This window comes from Macrotis lagotis, chromosome 1 (assembly GCF_037893015.1).
Source record: "Macrotis lagotis isolate mMagLag1 chromosome 1, bilby.v1.9.chrom.fasta, whole genome shotgun sequence".
NCBI lineage: Eukaryota > Metazoa > Chordata > Mammalia > Peramelemorphia > Peramelidae > Macrotis > Macrotis lagotis.
In genome coordinates, this window is record NC_133658.1 from 287232249 (window position 1) to 287253434 (window position 21186).

Below are 21186 nucleotides of genomic sequence, written 5' to 3' on the forward strand. Positions count from 1 at the left end.
TGCCTAACAGTCCAACATTACTACAGAGAGAGTAATACAATGGGCTGAACGCCTTCTTAGGATGCCAGATGTAAGCTTGCCAGAAAAACTATTTTTGGAGAACTCACACAGGGCAAGTGCTCACAAGGGGGGTCAGAAGAAGCGATACTGAGATACCCTGAAGATCTCATTGAAGAACTTTGGAATTGATTGTACAACATAGGAGACACTGGAACAGGACTGCCCAGCATTAGGTGCTCTCTTCAGTGAGGGGGCTGCACTCTATGAGGAAGGCAGAATGGAAGCAGCTCAAAGTGATATCTCCAGGGTTCACGTGGATTATTTGTGCCCAACTTGTGGTAGAGCATTCCACTCTCACATTGGTCTGATCAGCCACAGTTGGACACGCTGTAATTTGTCTCAAAGTGATGTCATTTTGGTGTTCTTTGATAAGGAAGGACTAGAACCAATCAACCAATCTAGGAGAAACAAAGCTATTCCTCCCCGCCACCCCCTACCCCCAGCACAGAGAAAAGGGAGGAGCCGTGGCCGGCAGACAGCGAATGAAGGGAATAGACGGGGCCAGCCGGAAAACCACGCAGTTCCTCCTGGCAGCCTCCCTGGGGGCTTGGGCGGAGGCTCCGTTCCTGCCTGGTCCTGGGAGGCAGAAGAAATCTGCAGCAGGTCTGGTGTTGTCAAGATGCCTTGGTGATGCGGGCACTGAGGACACACGGGGATCCTGCTAAATCTGACTGACGCTAGATTGCTGCCTGAGCCCTTCTCCGAAGAGACCACGAGAGTCCATCTTGCCTGCCCACCACCTAGTCTGCTTGCCCACCTCCCAGCCAGCTTGCCTATCTGCCTATCTTTCTGCCTTTCACTCCTGCTTGCTGCCCTCCCCAGGCTTAGGGGTGAGTTGGGGTGCGTGGAGGGGCTCTTCTGGCTTGGTAGGAAAATCCTCCCTGGAGAATCTGGCAGAGCTTAGCTCCTCTGCCAATCTCTAATCATAAAGAAACAGGATTCCCTGGGTGGGCATGTTCGGAGGAAGTAACTAGCCTAGGGCTTCTGGAAACTGGGGGGCGGGGGGAGAAAGAAGAAATGGCTTCATCTTGGATTTTTTTAAGCACAGTCGCTGGAAATCTATTCCTCGGATGAATTCTAGAATCTTAGAGCTGAAAGGGATTTGCCATAGAAACTGACTGATGTTGATGTTCTTAACCTTGATTGTGTTAGGGACCCCTTTGATAATCTGGGGAAATCTGGGGAACATTTTTTCAGAATAATATTTTCATTGTATAAAGTACAGAGGAAACTATGGGTTATTGAAAATATTACCATATATATTTTTCCTTTCCAAGTTCATGGACTCTCTGTAATCTCTCCTTAGAGGTCATGGAAGACTGTGGACCCTGGAATAAGAAACCCCAGCTCCCTTATTTTACTGATTAGGAAATGGTTTGGGAGGGGGGGAGTAAAATAACTTGTTCAAAGCAAAGCAGCACAGCAGGGTAGTTTTAGAACTAGGCCTAGGACCCAGGCCAAGGCTTAGTTCTGCCATCCTATATTTGTTTCTCAACAAAACTGCCACAGTTTAAAGAGAATTGGAATAAAGGATCCTAGGCTCTAGAGGCTTTACCCTGTTTTGTGAGAACCAAACACATGGAGAAATGGCTTTAAAATAATCTTGGCCCACAGATCCTGCCCAGATGCCTCCCAGTAAGAAGCCTGAAAACTAACCATATAAACACCAATGGTTCCCTGCAGCTACAGCTGTACCCAGACTGCCAGCTGTCAGAGGCAGACTAGGAGGGGGGGAGAAAAGGGAGGAGGGAAGGAATTGGTCTCTCACTGGCTAGAGAAGAAAATAGAATCCCCTGGTGCACTGGCACAGCCTCCAAGGGGACTTGGGAATTAATTTCCTAGGAAATCTGATTTTTCAGGCCACTGCCTTTAATTATAGGAAAAAAATAATAAGGATGATGGTAGCACCTTTTTATGGTTAGTGCTTTAATGTTTGCAAATTGTTTTTTTACATATATGATCTTTGGTCTTTACAACAACCTTGTGATGTAGGTGATATTTTTATGTCCTTTTCATAAATGAGGAAAATAAAGGGAAAAGCAACATAGTGTTGTGGGAAGAACACTGGATTCAAAATCACACCTGGGACCAAATCTTGACTCTGTCACTCTCTGTAGTGCTATGGTCAAGTCACTTTCTTTCTTTAGGCTTTGGTTACTTCATCTGTAAAATGGGTGAGATTGAACTAGATAATGTCTAAATACTTTTCTACCTGTAGCTCAAATACCCTTAACCTGAATACTTGAGCTTTGTTGCGGTTGTCTTAACAGTTTAACTATATTTCGATTAATTTGTTTCCTTTGTAATCGTTATTTTTGTTAATATTCCGATAGGAGGTTCATAGGCTTTACAAGACTGCCAAAAACAAAAGAAGTTAAAAAAAAAAAAAACCTTATCCTCTACCTGTAACCTATAGTTCTTAAGGCCTTCTCATTCCAAAACTACCTTGTATACATAATGCATATATTTTGCTTATATTTACATATGCATATCCTCTGTTAGAATGTAAGCTCCATGAGAGCAAGGATTTTTTTTCTGTCTTTATACTTCCTGCAACTTTAAAAATGCCTTTTGGTTGATTGATCAACTATTTTCTCCTTAGAATGATGGAGAAAGAAGGAATTCAGGCACTTATTCTTCCCCAGTCCTTATATAAAAAGGACACCATTAAGAAAAACTGTAATGAGTCTGCCATTTCCCTTGGGGGAGGGCAGTAATACATCAGAACTATGTAGGAAAAGTCTGATTGCCTTCCTGATCTAGGGAAGAGCAGACTGGGTAGTAATAAATCAATCAATAAACATTCATTAAACATCTACTATGTCTCAGGCACTGTGCATAGTGCTGGGATACAGAAAGAAAAGACAGTTCCTGTCCTAGAGGAGCTTACAATTGAATGGGAGAGACAACTTGCAAACAAATATATACAGAGCAAGCTATATGCCAGATAAATTGGAGAGAATTTACAGAAGGGAGACACTAGAATTAAGAGGAGTTTGGAAAAGCTTCCTGAGTAAAATAGGATTTCATTTGAACTTTAGGAAGTCAGGAAAGACAGGGGTCAGCATAGAAGAGGACAAACATTCCAGGCACATGGAGGACAGCCAGAGAAAATGTCCCCAGCCAAGAGACATAGTGTTGTTCTTATAGAACAGTCAGGAGGCCAGGTGTCACTGGACTGAAAAGTACCTGATTGGGAGTAAGAACCCTGGAAAGGTACAAAGGAAGGGGCTAGGTTGTGAAGGCCTTTGAATGCATTTTGAATTTGATCTTAGAGGCAATAGGAATTTTGGAGCCACTGGAGTTCATTGGATAGGGAGTGTGTGTGGAGGGATGATGACAGACCTGTGCTTTTAAAAAAAACTTCACTTTGGGGCAGCTAGGTGGTGCAGTGGATAGAACACTGGCCCTGGAGTCAGGAGGACCTGAGTTCAAATCCGACCTCAGACACTTAATAATTACCTAACTGTGTGGCCTTGGGCAAGCCACTTAAGCCCATTGCCTTGCAAAAACCTAAAAAAAAAAAAACACCCAAAACACTTCACTTTAAAGGCTGAATGGAGAATAGATTGGAGTAGAAGGAGACCTGAAGCAGACAGACCCACCAGCAAGGTATTATTTCAGTAATTCAGGGGATCTGAAGTAGAGGAGGAGTAGTGTCAAAGGAGAGAAGGGGGTTTATTCAAGAGATATTACAAAGGTTAAATGGATGGGCTTTTGGCAACAGCTTGGATATGGGGCCTAAAAGAGAATGAGGAACCCAGGATAACTCCTAGATTATGAGCCTGAGAGACTTGAGAGATGGTGTTGTCCTCTATAGAAATAGGGAAGGTAGGTAGATGTGCAGAGAGGGTTTAGAGGAAAGATGAGTTCTGTTTCCAGCATATTGAGTTTAATATGGATATTATATACCCAGTTCAAGAAAGCTCTAAGACAGAGATGCAAAATTGAAGGTCCACAGAGAAGCTGGGGCAGGATAGATAGATTTGACAAGCATCAGCATCCTTGGAAAATGATCACTAAATGAAGTAGGATAGAGAGAGAAAAGAAGAGACCCCAGGATAGAACCCTGAGAAACAGGTAGCTATTATAAGTGTAGGCAAATAAATTCCAGTACCTAGAATCTTTAAGAGAAACACTAGTGATGGATGCTCACCTAAAGTGAGCTCTGACTTCAGGGTGGGAACTGTTAGCCAACCTTCACTGCCTGCTCAAGGTAAATACCCCTGAGTCCATCTGTGTTTGGTATAACCTAAAAGAAAATAGATTAGAGGTCTAAGAGGGAAGTTGCCCTTAGGAGGAAAGAACTTCTCTGGTCACTGGGAGGTCTCTATATTTATATGGATATAGGAACAGAAATAGGGAGAAGATCATAGTCCTGGAAGCATCCTCAAAATCCATTTAATCCAACTCACTTATTTTATAGATAAGGTAACAATACTAGAGAAATTAAGAACTTTTCTTTTTGTTGTGTCAAAGAATTGGAAATTGAGGGGATATCCATTAGATGAGGAATGGCTGAATAGTTGTTTTATATGAATGTGATGATATACTATTCTTTTATAAGAAATCATGAGCAGGCATATTTCAGGAAAACTTGGAAAGACTTACATAAACTGATGATGAATCAAATGAGCAGAACCAGGAAAACATTCTTCATAGTAACAACAACATTGTTTGATGATCAGCTATGATAGATTTAGCTCTTCTCAGCACTACAATGATCAAAGAAAATTCCAAAAGACTTGTGATGGAAAATGTCGACCATACCTAGAAAAAGCCCCCTTGGAGGCTGTGCCAGTGCACCAGGAGATTCTATTTTCTTTTCTAGCCAGTGAGAGACCAATTCCTTCCCTCCTCTCTTTTCTCCCCCCCTCCTAGTCTGCCTCTGACAGCTGACAGTCTGGGTATAGCTGTAGCTGCAGGGAATCATTGGTGTTTATATGGTTAGTTTTCAGGCTTCTTACTGGGAGGCATCTGAGCAGGATCTGTGAGCCAAGATTATTTTAAAGCCATTTCTCCATGTGTTTGGTTCTCACAAAACAGGGTAAAGCCTCTAGAGCCTAGGATCCTTTATTCCAGTTCTCTTTAAACTGTGGCAGTTTTGTTGAGAAACAAATATAGGGTGGGCAAGAGGTAGAGATATAAAGTCTCTTCCATTGCTCTGGTTCTATGGTTGGGGTCAGTCTTTGGTCAGCCTGAGGACAGGATTCAGATCTAGTCAGTGGTCAGGGATTATGAAATCTTAGATTTAGGGACCTGGGAGGCCATCTGTCTCATCTAACCTCCTCATTTTACACTTAAAGAAACTGAGATCTGAAGAGATGAAGAGACTATCTCAAAATCAAACCAGTAAAAATGACAAAGCTGAAATCCGACCCCAAGTTCCTGATTTTTAATCTAACGATCTTGCAGGACAAAGTTGCCCCAAAAATCAAAGGAGCAGTCTGTGCTGGCTCAGTCAGAGGATAGAATTAGAGTCTTGTGGTTGGGGTCAAGGCTGAAGATAAAGGTGTGAAACAACAAAAAGCTCAATGATTTCTTTACCTTCAATAGAAAGGAAGAATAATACTATAGGGGAAATGTTCCATTGAATTCCTGAGAAAAGAAATCCTATGAAAAAAAAACATTTGGGATATGAAATCATTAGAGGGAGAAACCATAGACCCCTGCAATAAGAAGCAGACCAATATGGCCAGGTATTATGTAGGAGAGTCCAGGCCTAATCATCCCATCCTAAGGCTCAGTCAGTAGACATTGATTAAGTGCCTACCATGTGGCAGCTAGGTGGTGCCATAGCACCTACAGTGCTAGCCTGGAGCCAGAAAGACTGATCTCCCATACACCTTCAGAAAATGACTAGTAGTGTGACCCTAGACAAGATACTTAATCCTGTTTGCCTCCATTTCCTCATCTGTAAAATGAGCTGGAGAAGGAAATGGAAAACTATTCCAGTATCTTTGCCAAGAAGACCCCAAATGGGTTGCAAAAAAGGGGGACATAACTAACTTGGCTGACTATGTCAAGAACTCTGGAAATACAAGACAAAAATGATCCAGTGCCCACCCTAAAGAACTACATTTTATCAAGGGAGACATTACCCACCTATGAAAGGTCATTCAATAGAATAAATACAGAGTAAACTAGAGCGGGCACTAGCAGCTGTGCAGGAATCAAAAGAGGCTTCCCAAGTTGTTTGCTTGTTCTGCCATTTCAATCGTGTCTGACTCTTTGTGACCTGTTTTGGAGTTTTCTTGATAAAGACACTGGAGTGGTTTGCCATTTACTTCTCCAGCTCATTATACAGATGGGAAAACTGAGGCCAACAGGGCTAAGTGACTTGCGGAGGGTCACACAACTGGTAAATGTCTGAGGTCAAATTGAACTCAGGAAGACAAGGCTTCCTGACTCCAGGCCCAGGACTCTATTACTTTGCCACCTAGCTTCCCTACCAAGTCTCAGGGGAAGTTTTCCTTCCGTCAGACAGGTACAGAGAGACAAAAACTGTTTTTTCCATGTTAAGCAATAGGGTCAGGAGGGGGCTGTGACTTTATCTCTGTCTGTCCTTTTATTTAGCAGACTGTAGAAAACGGCGCGCCAGGTTCGACATCGCTGGAATCAACCTTCAAGGTCCGCAGCAATGCGCTGGAGAAGCATGCTGCTGGCAGCCATTACCTTGACCTTACTCAGCATCTTCTTGGTTATTTGGTAAGTTTAATTGGACACCCAGGGGAGAGCCTGTCCAGACCTGATCACTCACACTAACCTCCTACCCATCTGAAGGAAAAATATAAAAGAAAAAAGGACAGAGGAAAGAAAGAAGAAAGGAAGGAAGGAAAAAAGAAAGAAGGGAGGAAGGAATAAGAAAGGAAAGAAAGAAAATATGTGGAGTTTTTCCCCTTTTTTGAAAAGTAGAAATCCAAAACTTTGATCCCTTTTCCTGTTCCAATGTCCTAGGCAGAATAACCAAGTGTTTGCTCCTTAGCAGCCTTTGTTTGGTTCTGAAAGAAATTCCTTCAAGGCCTATATGGAGTGGCCTTAGTTATCTGTTACTGGTGCTGTTCATTCTATCCTTTTCATTATTGTGTTTTGATTAGCCCAAGACTGTAAATCTCCATCAGTTCCCTATTAATCAAGTCTTCCCTTGTTTGCTGGATATTCAAGGCCCTCCACAATCTGGCCGTGCCCTGCTAGGCTCACTAATATGACTCTGCTCCACAAAACTGGACATTGTCCCCTGAGCATACTCTGAGCCCCATGGGACAGTAGGACAGGACCTAGATCTAGAGACAGAAGTCCTGGATTCAAATTCCCACTCTGCCACTTACTGCATGTATGGTATTGGACAGGTCACTTAACTTTTGTGGACCTCTAAGATTAGATGGCTGCACTAAATAACCCCAAAGGTTCCTTCCAGATTTCACTATATGATCCTTTTATTCTCTCCTTTTGTTCATATGGAATACCTTCTGTCCTCTTTACTGGGGGGGGGGGATTCCTGCCCATCCTTCAAATTCCATCTCTTCCAAGAAAGTGAAATTCTCTGCCCTCACCCCATATCCCTTTGGAAAATGTTATTCTGCTTTGGACCTCATATGGCACTTGTTTTATGCTTATTTTTATTAATATTTTATTTTTCCAATTACACATTACAAATGTTTTTCAACTTTCATCTGCTTGCATGTTTGTAAGTTATACAATTTTCTTCCACCCTCCTGTCCATCTCCTCCCCCTCAGCAGCAGTCTAGTGAATGTTGATTGTGTACATTTGTGTTTACTTGTTTACATATTAGTCATTTTGTGAATGTATAAAAGAAAAGAAAGAAAATCATGAAATAAACAAGAAAAACATAAGAGAAATGTCAAAAACATGAACATAATGTTCATTTAAATTGTATGGGGTTTTTTTTGTCTGTCTATGGATGATACTATCCATAGCAGGTCTCCCAGGTTGTCCTAGTTCTCTGAACTGCTGAGAGCACTGCATCCATCACAGTTGATCAACATTTTATACTTCTTTAATGTACTTATCTTGTGATATTTTATAGTAATCATGCATGTTTGTGTCTTCTTCCCCTTCTAGACTGTGAGCTCTATAAACTTAGAGATCGTCTTCTCCAAAACTTGTCTCCTCCTAAGACTGAGCAGAGTACTCAACTCAAGATAGAGACTTAATGACTTGATAAATATTTATTGAATCAAATTACTATATGTAAGAAAGGAAAGGGGAGCAAAGGGAAAGAGAAGGAGAGAAAGAGATAGAAATATTCTATCAAAAATGGAAATTAAATATTTCACCAAAAAGAGGGAAATAAATATAGCACTCAATTTACAAACAGGCTGCGTGAGGGTTGGTTATTTGGAGGTGAGAATGCATTTTCACGCAGAAATGGTATTATTCATGATGATGAAGTCCCCCATTTTAACCCCAAATATGTCTTTATCAGATTAATGGCTTTCTAGACCCTAATTATCATTTTAAAATAATTTGTGAGAAATATTTATTCTACCTGGGGATGCCAGGAACACATTTTAACCCTAAATCTATGGCTTTGGGGATTCTTTTCACCCTTGAAATAGTCCTGTTTAGAGGTAGATTGCAGGATCTAGAATAAGTAGACAGAATGTCTAAAGCTTCAACTAGTGGGGAGGAAGCTTTGGCAGCCAGCTCTGTGGGGCTGAGGAAAGGGGACACAAAAACAGTGTCCTAGTCAGATAAAAGAGAGTTAGTTTTAAGTTCTCTAAAGAATGTCCCAGAACTGTGACATTGAAAATGTATTGTCTCCTCCCTCTAACCCCTACTTTTCTCTTCTTCTATGAAAACAATCCAGACTGCTTTTCTCTAAGCACAACTAGCTTTGACTTATATCCACAGTAGATTCAGACAAATGACCCAGTCTTTCCCAAAATAGGTTATTGGTGAATTTAATTTTTGCTAAGCAAGTGCTCTTGTCTCTGAAGAGATATGCATCGCATTTCCTCTTTGCTTTCAGGATGTTAACCTGGAACTGGTCTGTCCATTACCTCCCATATTACCTTCCCTGTCCAGAAGCTTTGTAAGTATTGAGTTGGATTTGAATGTGGAATAAAGGTAATGAATCTCTTAGAATGGTGTTGGGTAATGTGTAAGGGCATAGGACTGGTTTGTTTTCTGAAGTCACTCGGGTAAAAATATAACATGCAGAAAGACCATTGGTTATGAAATCAGCTAGCCTGGGTTTGAAGTTGAGTTTCCATGTGAACTATATGACCTTAGAGACATCACTAATTATCCAAACCTCAGTCTCCACATCTGTGAAATTGAGCTAACAGCACACTACTTCCCACACAGGGTTTTATAGGAAAAGATCTTGGTAAAGCTGAAGTCTTATGATGCAGGTATTATTAAGGTGTGCTATTCTTCAGCAAGCATCCTCTGCTCCTCCAGATTCTATAAAAAGCTCCCTCTCACAAAGGACTTGAACTTGAAGAGACAAAGGTAGTGAAGCTACTGCCTGGAAAACTGGTTCAAATCCAAATTTGCTACCTGACCACATGAATTACTTTCCTCTTTTTTTCCACATCAGTAAAATAACTATATGTCTCCAGATATAACTTTTTTCTTATATTATGTCTAGTTACTGCTTTAACCATTTGAAAAACACTTTTTTTCAAGTAGTGCCATTTCTCTTTTTTCCCCTTCCTTCCTTCTTTTCTTTTTCTTCCTTTCCTTTCTCTCTCTCTCTTTCTTTATTTCTTCCTTCCTTTCTTTCATTCTTTCTTCATTTTTTCCTTCCTTCATTCCTTTCTTTCTTTTTTCTCTTTCTTTCTTTCTTTCTTTCTTTCTTTCTTTCTTTCTTTCTTTCTTTCTTTCTTTCTTTCTTTCTTTCTTCTGCAAACAGGGTTAAGTGGCATACCCAGGGACTCCAAAACTGGTGGTCTTTCCATTACACCACCTATCTAGTTGCACCAAAATATATTATTTCAAAACTCTTTTCTTCCTATAAGATTCAACTAAAAGACCCTTTCTTCCATGTAATCTTTGTCATCTTCCCTGTTGCCACACATGTGTGTATGTGTGCATGTGCACACACACACACACACACACACACACACACACACACACAAACCAGTCTGGATATTTCTTTTACCCTCCTCATTTCAAACCTTGTATTTTACTTCTCTGTGTTCCTATCACTGGAATTATTCGTAAACTCCTTGAAAGCATTGATTGTTATTTTTTTAGCCACAATGCTTTGGACCTATCAGACTTTTAATAAATGCTTGTTGAGTGAATTTAATTCTTAAAATGACCTTGTGAAGGAGGTTCTGCAGGAATTGTTATCCCAACTTCATAGAGAATGAAATTGTAAACAAGCTCTTGAAGAAGTGTCTTGCCCAAGGACACCCAATAACTTAGTAGTGAAACTGCAGCTATAACTGTGGCTGTTGGATTCATGTTTCTGGGATCTTGCTGTTATATAGGAATCCCTTGGTGCCCAGATGCTTCTGTAATAATAAATAGCACCTTCCTTACAACCCTGTGACAGAGGCAATGCAAGTGGTGTTATTTCCATTTTGCAGATGAAAAATCGGATTCAGAGTAATTAAGCAGGAAGGGAAAGTGAATAAAACATTCAGATAGTCACACTATGAGTGGGTGGATGACCAGGTGACTCATGGATAAAATGTTGAGTCTAGAGTCAGGAAAACTCTTCTTTGTGAGTTCAAATCCAGCCTCAGACACTTATTAATTGTGTCACCCTGGGCAGGTCACTTAGCTCAATTCCTCATCTATAAAATGAGCCAGAGAAGGACATGGAAAACCACTCTAGCATCTGGGCCAAGAAAATCCCAAATGGGTCACAAAGAGTTAAGACATGACTGAACAACAACATAAACCAAAGTTCTATGCTAAGGTTTTTTGAGGTTTTTTTGCAAAATATCTCATTTTTTAAAGTGACTTACTTGTTTAGGGCCATATAACTATTAAATTACGGAGCTGAGATTTGAACCCATGTCTCCGGACTCTAGGCCAGTGTTCTTTTCACTCACCAAAGTGACTCCTTTATTTCTGCAGAGTGCTTCTATCTGTATTGCACATAGAAGTCTTGCCCTATCTCTAATGCTACCTGGGACTTGGGCAGGCAATTAATATCATTTGTCAATGAAGAGTTTTTACTGGAGGGACCTCTGAGGTCCCTCTTAGCTCTAGAACTGGAATTATATCACCCCTATTTCCTAGGATCCTAGTCATACATGACCAACTCACCTTTCCAAAGGAATTTGTGGGCTGGTCTCTGTGTGGCCTGCTTGCCAGCTCACCCTGCCTTCCAACCCCGATTCTGTCCTAGGCCACAGAACACAAGGGCTACTGCAACCAATAGACCCCATTTAGAAGCAACATGAAATAGTGCAGAATTAAACTGGCAAGCTTGAAATCTAAAAGGACCTGTGGTTGAATCCTACCTCGATCTGGTCATATGACTAGCCATTTACCTCATCCTCATAATGGGGTATGTTGGATTTAGTGGCTTCCAAGGACCCTTTTAGGTTTAAATGTATAATCCCTTGACATGAGTTCTAATTTCACCTCTAATATTTATTAGCAGTGTGATTGTGGATGAATAAGTCATTAACCTCCATCATTTTCTTCACCTACAAAATGGGGGTGATAATAATAGTATCTTATTCACAGTGATATAAAGATCAAATGGAATCATGCAAATTGATTTTCAAACCTTAAAATGCAGCATAAATTGTCAGCTATTCCTGTTATTATCAGGTCTAAAGACTGGATTTGTGATTTCTCTAATATAGGAGGAATCTCCCTCTACCAGCCCAGGTCAACTCATCCTCTGCAACTTCTAGCCTTAGAGAATTGTCTGAAGTATTGAGAGGGCAAGTAACTTACCCAAAGTCATCCAGGCAGGATGCATCATGACTTGAGCCCCATCCCAGCTCTATCCACTATGCCTCTGCTACCTTTACTGTTGTTGTTATCTGGATTGCTAACCAAGAGAAGTGACAGACTAATGGATAATGGGATGACATAGCTGAAATTTTGGGATAACCAATGGCCCCATCTTATGCCTTATAATTTACCTGCCTAAAGCATCCCCATTTATTTGTAAAGGACCATAAAGTCTAAACTTATTTCTCTGTTTTCCCCTTTGATGCAGTTCTATGAAGTTGCCAGCCACAGAAGAAAAGAAATTTCGACCTTTTCCCCAGTAAGAAGAGTTCTTTCTTTTCCTATCTTTACAGCCAAACTGATGGGGCTGTTTCCAGAATGCAAACCTCATGCCTTGTTTGTCTTTCTTTGCAGATTACTCTATCCTCAGCCAAAGTTGTTGGAGCAACAGTAAGTTAGTGGAAATGAAATGTCCATGAAGATGGTGGGTGTGTGGGAGTGGGGAGGTGGAGAGGGTGCTTCTTGATAGATAAATTTTCTCATTGGTCAGGGGAACCTATTCATTGCTTGAGAACCTTCAAAAATTGTTCTTGTTGTAGAGAGGGAAGAGGGAGATGGCCCAGGTAGTAAAATGAACATGAAGGATGACTAACCATTGCATGCTATTGCCAAGATGAGCTAATCCTACCCACATCTTTCACCCCTGCTGCCAGAAGCCAACCACGGGGGTTAGTGACAGCCATAACAAGGGAAACTGGTAGATTGGTCAGGGCTATTCATTCCAGAAATTCCAAAATTAAAAATTATTTTTAATGTGATTTTTTTTAATTAAGACTGGGAGACAATGAGGAAAAGTTGAAAAGAGAAGAAAGCAATCCTGATCCTGGACATAGATGGTATAGTGAAAAGATGTCTGGAATTGGAGTTGTAGGTTCAAATTCTAACCCAACCACACACTAGATGTATGAATTTTAGCAAGTCCTTTCCCTGTATGGGCTTCATTTTCTTCCTGGGTAAAATAAATTGGATTATCAGGCAGGGTGATAAGTTCCTGTTATCCTTGCTACTGGGGGAGGAGGGGAGAGGGGTTGGCAAGATCTTTTGAACCCAAGAGTTCTGAGCTGCAGAGGGATAAGCTGATTATAGATACACCAAGTCTAGTAACAAAATAGAGAACCCCCTAGGACCCAGAGAGAGTGTTTGAGAGATTTGAGAACCAGGTTGTCTAAGGAGAGGCAAACCAGCCCAGATAAGAAATGGAATAGACTGAACAGCTAGGTGGATAAAGCACCAGCCCTGGAGTCAGGAGTACCTGGGTTCAAATCCAATCTCAGACACTTAATAATTCCCTAGCTGTGTGGCCTTGGGCAAGCCACTTAACCCCATTGCCTAGCAAATACCTTAAAAAAAAAGAAATGGAATAGACAAAAGTTTCCATACCATTCTTTGCAGGGATTGGGCCCCTGAGTAGTCACCCTGGAGAAAATATGGAGACCCATTGTTTTAAAAAAACCACTCAACTAATGAAAACTAAAATAAACAAAAGGGTTGAATTGGATGATCTATGGTATAACTTCTAGCTCTGATCCTGTGAAAACTTTATCGCCATAGACAGGGAGTAGTGGAGAGAATGAGCTCACCAGGTTTTACTGCCACTGCTCAAAAAGTGATCTTGGACAGGTCTTCCTTTCTCTAAGACTCAGTTTCCTTTTTCCATCAAACAAAAATATTGGAATAGATGGACACTGAAGTTCCAGGATTCATATCACATAATTCCAATTTCATACAACCATTGTCATTATCCAGTAGAACTAGAGAATACCAGAACTTTAGAAAGGGCTACTTAGGATATGGAATTCAGAGTCCAAAGAGTCCTTGGAGACCCTCTTGTCTAGTGTCTTCATCTTATAGATGAAAAGGATGCTAAAGGAGCTCCTGGTATTATATAGAAATTGAAAATTAGATAACATCCGTGTATATCTGTTCAGTTCCAGATATAAATCATGTGTGACTGCACTGGAAAGGATTGCTCATCCCAAAGGAGAGTCAGGGATTGGGTTCTTTTATTGTGGGAAAACCTGAACTTAGAAGTAGGTTTAACACCATCACTTTAATAGCTCTGTCCTGTCCCTTAATTTTCTTCCCTACCCATTTCCCTATTATCTGAAACCTCTTTTCCAGAGGAACCAAACTTTCATTCCTCATTTTGAATTCAGGCTTAAAGTGAGAACCTTGCTGGTAAAGAGAACTTCACACTGAAGTCTAAGTAACATTTCAGATCCTTCCATTGGGGCAGGTTGGGGGAGATGAAAATGGAGAGTAAAAAGATACTTAGCCTCTGAAGGAGAAGGGGGGTTGGGGCAGCAAATATCACAGAAGGGAGGAAAGAGTCACAGAAAGACAAAGAGAAACCACTGCCAGAGAAGATCAATCAAGCTTTTATGGTGTCAGGAACTTATGTCATGTGAGGAAGGAAGGAAGGAAGGAAGGAAGGAAGGAAGGAAGGAAGGAAGGAAGGAAGGAAGGAAGGGAGGGGTAAAGAAAAATAGGAAGGATATATTCTAATAGGTGCCAAAAACTTTGTTAATCACTTTACAAATATTATCTCATTTAATCTTTTACAATTTACCTGTGAGTTAGGTACTATTATTAACCTCATTTTTGAGTTAAAAAAAACTAAGGCAAATAGAAGTTGGGTGACTTGCCCATTGAACTCACAGATCTTCCTGACTCCAGTCCTAGTCCGCTATCCACCTTGTTACATAGCCTAAAGAGGGGATTAGCTTCTCCTATGCTCCAGATATCAGAACTAGGAGAGGTTCACAAAAATTGCTGAAAGTAAAATAGGCCTAATATGGGGGAAAATTGACTATTCTCCAAGCTGACCCAAAGTGGAATGAGCTACCTCTGGAAGTCAAAGTTTCTAAGAAAAGGCTGACTCACCTAATGTTGGGGACTTTGATTCAGGAGCAGCATGAACTAAAAACCTTCTGATTTCCCTTTCAACCCCGAGATTCTAGGGGTCATTCTATTCCTCTGCCTACTGAGAGAGAAGAAAGCAGCTTTGGCCAATGACCTCCAGAATACTCTTATCTGGTGCCTTCATATTGTTCTGACCAGGCTTCCCTCCCTACTTTAAAGAATCGGAAAGTCAAACTGACTCTTTAGGGGACTTCTCTCTCATTTTTAGAAAAAAATTTTTGCAATGAACTGAAATTAAAGGTCTAGCCCCAACATAACTGATCTGAACAGTCAAAGGTTTTCAGTTACTGCAGCACCTTGGGACAAGAGTGTAGGTGAAATTCCTACCTCTAAATGAAGTCAGATTTTCTGCTAGATCTGAAAGGTACTTTTCACAAATAAGTTCCATAAATGCAAAGTGTCCACTGGAATCCCATGATTCTAGATTTATATTGTTGAAGGGGTTTATGAAAGTTGGAGGGAAGGACATTGATTTCACCATTTTCTCTTTTCTTCCTTATCAGACGAAAAGATGTGCTGACGCTTACACCATGGCTGGCTCCAATTGTTTCTGAAGGGACATTCAACTCAGAACTCCTGAATAATGCTTATCGGCCTATGAATCTCACCATTGGGGTCACAGCATTTGCCGTTGGGAAGTAAGAGGCTGGACAAGAGGTAGAAGGGTGATCAGGAACTCTCTTTTCCACAGTGCTCTCTGACTTGCTCATTGACCCTTACCTTGAAATCAACCTATAATCTATATGCTGGGCTCTGAGTAGGTAGATGGAGAGAAGGAATAGAGAAGAAGCATTAGACACTTGACCTCATGAAACTTAATTTAAAGGAAATGAGGTCTATGTAAAGATTCTCTTCAATAGTGAGAAATAGGAAGGTTAAGGTTGTCTTCAATAATATTGGAAGCTTTAGTGAGACTTTGAAAGATGGATAGAACTTTTGTAAGTAGTAGGAAGAAGGGAGGGAATTCTGGGTGGAGAGAATAATAAAAGTGAAGGTAAAGAAATAGGACCTTACATCTCATAATCCCTGCCCTGCTCTGTATTCATCCACTAGATACACAAGATTTGTTCGTCGTTTCCTGGAGTCAGCTGAAGAATTCTTCATGCAAGGTTTTCAGGTGAACTATTATATCTTCACCGATGATCCAGAGGCAATACCCCACGTTCCCCTGGGACCTGGCAGAAACCTCTCAGTCATCCCCATCCAGGGCTTTTCCCACTGGGAGGAAATTTCTATGCGTAGAATGGAGTCTATCAACAAATTCATTGCCTCCAGAGGCCATCGGGAGGTAGACTATCTCTACTGTCTTGATATAGACATGGTGTTCTGGAATCCTTGGGGTGCAGAGACTTTAGGAGACCTGGTGGCTGCCATTCACCCTGGCTACTTTACTGTTCCTCGGTGGCAGTTCCCTTATGAACGGAGGCCTTTGTCTACAGCTTTTGTGGCTGATGGTGAGGGAGACTTCTACTATGGGGGGGCAGTCTTTGGTGGTCGAGTAGAAAAGGTATATGAATTCACAGGGGGCTGTCACATGGCTATCCTAGCAGACAAAGCTAATGGTATCATGGCTGCCTGGCAAGAGGAGAGCCATCTGAATCGACGCTTCATTTCCCACAAGCCCTCCAAGGTCCTGTCCCCTGAGTACCTCTGGGATGACAAGAAGCCCCAGCCACCCAGCCTGAAGCTGATCCGATTCTCTACTCTAGACAAAGACTCCATGAACCTGAAAGACTAATGGACATAGACTAGAGGCCTTGAATTCTCACCCAAGGCTATTGAGAAGCAGAAGTGACCAGAACTTACTTTGGTCACCAAAGACTTGGTCATGAGGTCCTAAGGATGGGACTAGAAGTAAGTAAGCCATGGAGTGAGCTTTTTTAAAGGGCGGATGAGTGGCCATATAAAGGAAAACCTGTGGCTTCCCATATAGGCTTCTACCTTCAAGGTTTATTCTTACCCAAAGCATTCCTATTTATCCTAGTGTCACAGTGTTTGAAAAGCAACCATTAATGCTTTTAGTATTTCATTAAGCAATATATAAGAATGGCCAAGGGGAGTCTATATGAATTATTTCATCAAACAATTTTCTTCTGTTACAAAGGTCCCAGATCAAGAGAAGGACACTGGTTACTTAGAAGGAAAGGGGAGTCCTGCAAAAGGAGAAAGACCTCCAACTCAAACTTTACTAAGTTTGTAGTTTTGTTGCGAACAGTTGTTTTATATGAAGCAGAGCTACAGGAACAGAACTGAAACTAATTCAAACTGTAGAGAAAAAAACAATGTGAAAATAAAACACAAAATGACATGGGTTCTTGCCCCAGCTTTGGTGCTTATTACTGTTGGCTGTGTGACCTAGAGCAAGTTATTATCTCTTTGAACCTTAGCCTACCCACTTGTAAAATATGAAGAAACATTTCCCTGCTGACCTCACAGTGGTGTTGTGAAGGTTAAATATGAATGTGAAAGTCCTTTGTGATCTGTAAAACCTTATGAACATTGTGAAGGGTTTGAGTTTTTATTGTTATTATTCTTAAAAAGGGCAGACATTCCTTCCAGTGGCCTTGGAGGAAGAGCCAGGGGTCTGGGACCCTTAGAAGTCAGACATTCCAGAGGTACTTCATGAGTGTTGGGGGCCAGGATTCTCTAGGATGTGGGGTCAGAGAGGTGAGGGAAGAGGCTGATAGCTTTCCTGCTAGGGTCCCAAAGCATAAGAACCTGGGATAAGAAGATTCCATTCTTAGATCTATGGTAGCTAGGTGACTCAGTGGATAGAATGCTGTACATGAAGGAAAGAAGACCTGAGTTTCAATCCAGCCACTTACTAGCTATGTGACCCTGGAGCAAGTCACGTAACCTCTTATTTCCTATCTTTCAAACAGCACTAGCTTGCCAACATTGCTGTGAGAACAAGTTGAGATATTATTTTTAAGCATTTATGAAAACCTCAAAGGGTTTTTATAAATGCTGACTATTATTATTAGGACCTAGTTTCCAGGGTAGTGAATTCTTTTGACCATCCTGCCAAAGAATCTGAAAACATGGAGCAATGAGACCTGATGCCACTAGGGCTTGTTGAAGGGAGTCTCAGGTGGGTCTCCCTTCCCACCAGGCCTGTGGTATCACCAGTGACAGTGACCAGACTGTCCACAGAGTGTACTTCCATAGCCACCACTTACTTAGCAAACATTTTTCTTACATGAATTGCTTGCCAGATCTACATGAAAGGGGACCCAGAAAGACATGAAATCTAGTTCTTTCCCTCCGTGATCTGAGCTTTGTTGAATAGATGAGGCAAGAACAACAAATTGGCAAGTTTGGGCCATCTATGACCAGTGTCCAAGGAGTGGTAGGGGTGGAAAGTGTACCCCACTGCACTGGGGATGCAAATATGAACTAGTCTGTCTTCAAGTTGCTTATATCCTATTGGGGGGGGACACAAAATGTACACATGTGAAATAAATACAAGGTAATTAGGAAGCAAGAGAAGGCACTAGGAACTGGGGCAATCCAAAAAAAATCTCATGTTGGAGGTCGTTTTTGAGCTGAGTTTTGAAGGAAGCTGGGACTTGTAAGAAGTAGAGGTGAAGGGGTAACCAGGACGCACATCTGAGTTCAAATGTGGCCTGAGACACTCAATAAGCAGGTGCTTAGCTGTGTGACTTTGGGCAAGGCACTTAACTCCATTGCCTTGCAAAATTTTTTTAAAAAGAGATGAAGGATTGTCTTCAGGTCATTGGGACAGCTTATGCAAAGATATTGAAACTAGAAATGGAATGTGTGTAAGGAAGAAGGACAGTATGACTGGACCTTGAATGAATAAGCAAGCATTTATTAAATTCTTACTTTGTGCCCAAACTTGGAGATAAAAATACAAAAGCAAAGATAGTTCCTGCTTTCAAAGAGCTTACATTTAATTGTTGCTGTTTTTTTTGCAAGACAGTGGGGTTAAGTGACATGCCCATAGTCACACAACTAGGTAATTATTAAATGACTGAGGTCCGATTTAAACTCAGGTCTTCCTGACTCCAGGGTTGGTGCTCTATCCACTAAGCCACCTAACTGCCCAAGGAGCTTACATTTTAACACATATCAGAGAATTGTGACCAGAGAGGGATACTTTGGTCTAGAATGATAACCAAGATGGTAAGCAGGGCTGTGGGGGAGTAGTTATGACACATCCCTTGAGGAAATATAGCAATGATGATTTGATTATGGAGTTCAAACTGAGAGGGAGTGGAGTTTGAAGATATTCACAAGGGAGTAGGTAGAGAAGATGGGGTGGAGGGAGGAGAATAGGGACTAAATCATAGAATATCTGGGGTCTGCTTATCCAAAATGATGGCTATGGGAATGCCAACACTAATGGTGGGGGCAGGATGGAGGAAGAGCTCTGGAGATGAAAGGTTTAAAATCCTTTAAAAAGGGATTATATTGCAACTGGAAAAGTGAATTGAAACCAGATTTTTTAATGTCAAACAAATTAATATTTATTCATTAGGGGCAATAAGGAGCCTGTGGAGTTAATTGAACATGACTGGGATGCTCTCTTCAAAGGATTCATGGAGAAGATGGACATTTGAGCTATAGTCTGAAGAACTGGGCAAGATTCAGTACTATATTTGGAGTTTGGAGATCTGGGTTCATATCTCATGAAGCTCAGTCACTAATTTTATGAGTTTTGGGGCCTCTGTTCCCTAATATATAAAATGACTTGGTGTTCTCTAAAGTCCTTTATAGCTCTGACATTTTATAAGTATAAAGAAGGGAATCTGCATTCCCAGAAAGTAGAATCTCTGTCCCCGGTGTTTCCTCCAAACCCTCTTCTGTCACATAGCACTAAATCTTCTGGGCCTCAATAGCCCCTGTTGGAGTCCCTTCCCCCAACCTCCTGTTCCCAGCTGGAGAAATGAACGATTAGACTACATCAAGCTTGGGCAGTCAGAATCACGCTTGGAATCCCAGGAGAGATCAAGCTTGCCCTCCTTTGTATTGCCTGACCTTACTAGAACACGAGCAGGACCACTGAATCTCTTCCTGCCTAGGTAAGACTGGCTTTGACAGGGAATGGGAACAAGAACCCTTTCCTGCACTGTTGCTAAAGCAAGACACCAGAGCTGAGTTTAGGGGTCTGCAAACAGGTTTTGCCACAAATAAAATATGGTGTTAGAAAGGGCTGCTGGAAGAGGAGCAGATCTTTCTAAAGCATAACCTTGGCCTCCCTGATCTTGTTAAATCATTTATCGAATGAAGCGAATATTTATACCACCTACTTCACACAATGGTTGTTAAGAAAGTTACTATTATTGTTAATAATAAGCAAAAGGTCTTATTATTCAAATAAAAGGTGATCATGTATAACCCTAGGTGCAAGTCTGGAAGCTTGATCTTTGATACCACTGAACAGTCCCTTATATCTATTATGACTTCCAGGCTCCTCTGGGTCACAGACAAGGCATTTCAAGAACAATCTTAAAAGAAAAAAAATGATGAAAAAAAGGATGTGTGCTGAGGAGTGGGGTGATGGAGGGGAAATGGAAGGGGGGAAAGAAAGAAGAAAAGATGTTGGGATGGGAAAGAAAGTATTTAGAATGGTGGGAAGCATTTAATGGAGGGAGCATTGTTTATTTTAGTAGGAGGTGTTGGATGGGGGAAGGAGGTACTTGATGAAGGAATGAGAGAGAGAAGGTAGTGCTTTTCCAGAATCAGATGGTTTTTTTAAGCCCCCACATGATTGGGGGAGTGAATTTCTCTGTTGCACCCCCTCAGGGCCAAGAAAAATACTGTACATGAGGGAAAGAGGGCGACTCCCTGCCTTTCCACCCCCTCCCTCTTCCTGACCTCACTCGTACCCCTTTCATTTCCACCTGTCAACCACATCATAAATATCCACTAGGGTTGGCCTCACCAGACCCACTCTCTCAGCATCGGCCTTGTTGTTGTCATAGCAACCTGGCTCAGGCCGTCTTCACCAAGGAAAGGGGGGGGGAGAATGGCAGGAAGGGAGGTCTGCTAGAGAGTGTGGATGAGCCAGCCTGTGTGTACTCATTCAAGCATGTATATGCCCAAATGTGTGTGATAATGACTCTCAAGTTCTGTCCATATTTGACTGGGCTTTGAAGCCCATGACCTGAAGATAATGACTATAATGGTATCCAAGAAAATCTACTTCCTGATGCTTTGGCTGGGAAAGGGATGGGGAGGAGAGAGAAATTCAGAATTTAAGGAATAGGTTTTATAGCTCTATTTTG

At 41.4% G+C, this 21186-nt stretch overlaps 1 protein-coding gene across 7 annotated transcripts; it reads left to right on the forward strand.

The window, feature by feature from the left end:
- The first annotated feature begins 203 nt into the window (after positions 1–203).
- GBGT1 (globoside alpha-1,3-N-acetylgalactosaminyltransferase 1 (FORS blood group)) lies at positions 204–20314 on the forward strand. 7 transcript variants are annotated; one of them, XR_012473564.1, is made up of 8 exons: positions 204–890; positions 6637–6768; positions 9054–9116; positions 12222–12272; positions 12368–12403; positions 15439–15573; positions 15989–16789; positions 19437–20314. XR_012473564.1 is itself a non-coding variant. In XM_074210800.1 (7 exons), exons 2-7 carry the CDS (start codon positions 6701–6703, stop codon positions 16671–16673), a joined length of 1038 nt encoding a protein of 345 aa, XP_074066901.1. In that variant the 5' UTR covers positions 204–890; positions 6637–6700; the 3' UTR covers positions 16674–17437. The 7 variants fall into 7 exon arrangements, 5 of the variants coding, with proteins under 5 accessions (XP_074066901.1, XP_074066902.1, XP_074066904.1 ...); XR_012473563.1 differs by lacking the exon at positions 19437–20314 and adding an exon at positions 17040–17437; XM_074210800.1 differs by lacking the exon at positions 19437–20314 and having other exon boundaries at positions 15989–17437.
- The last annotated feature ends 872 nt before the right edge of the window (positions 20315–21186 follow it).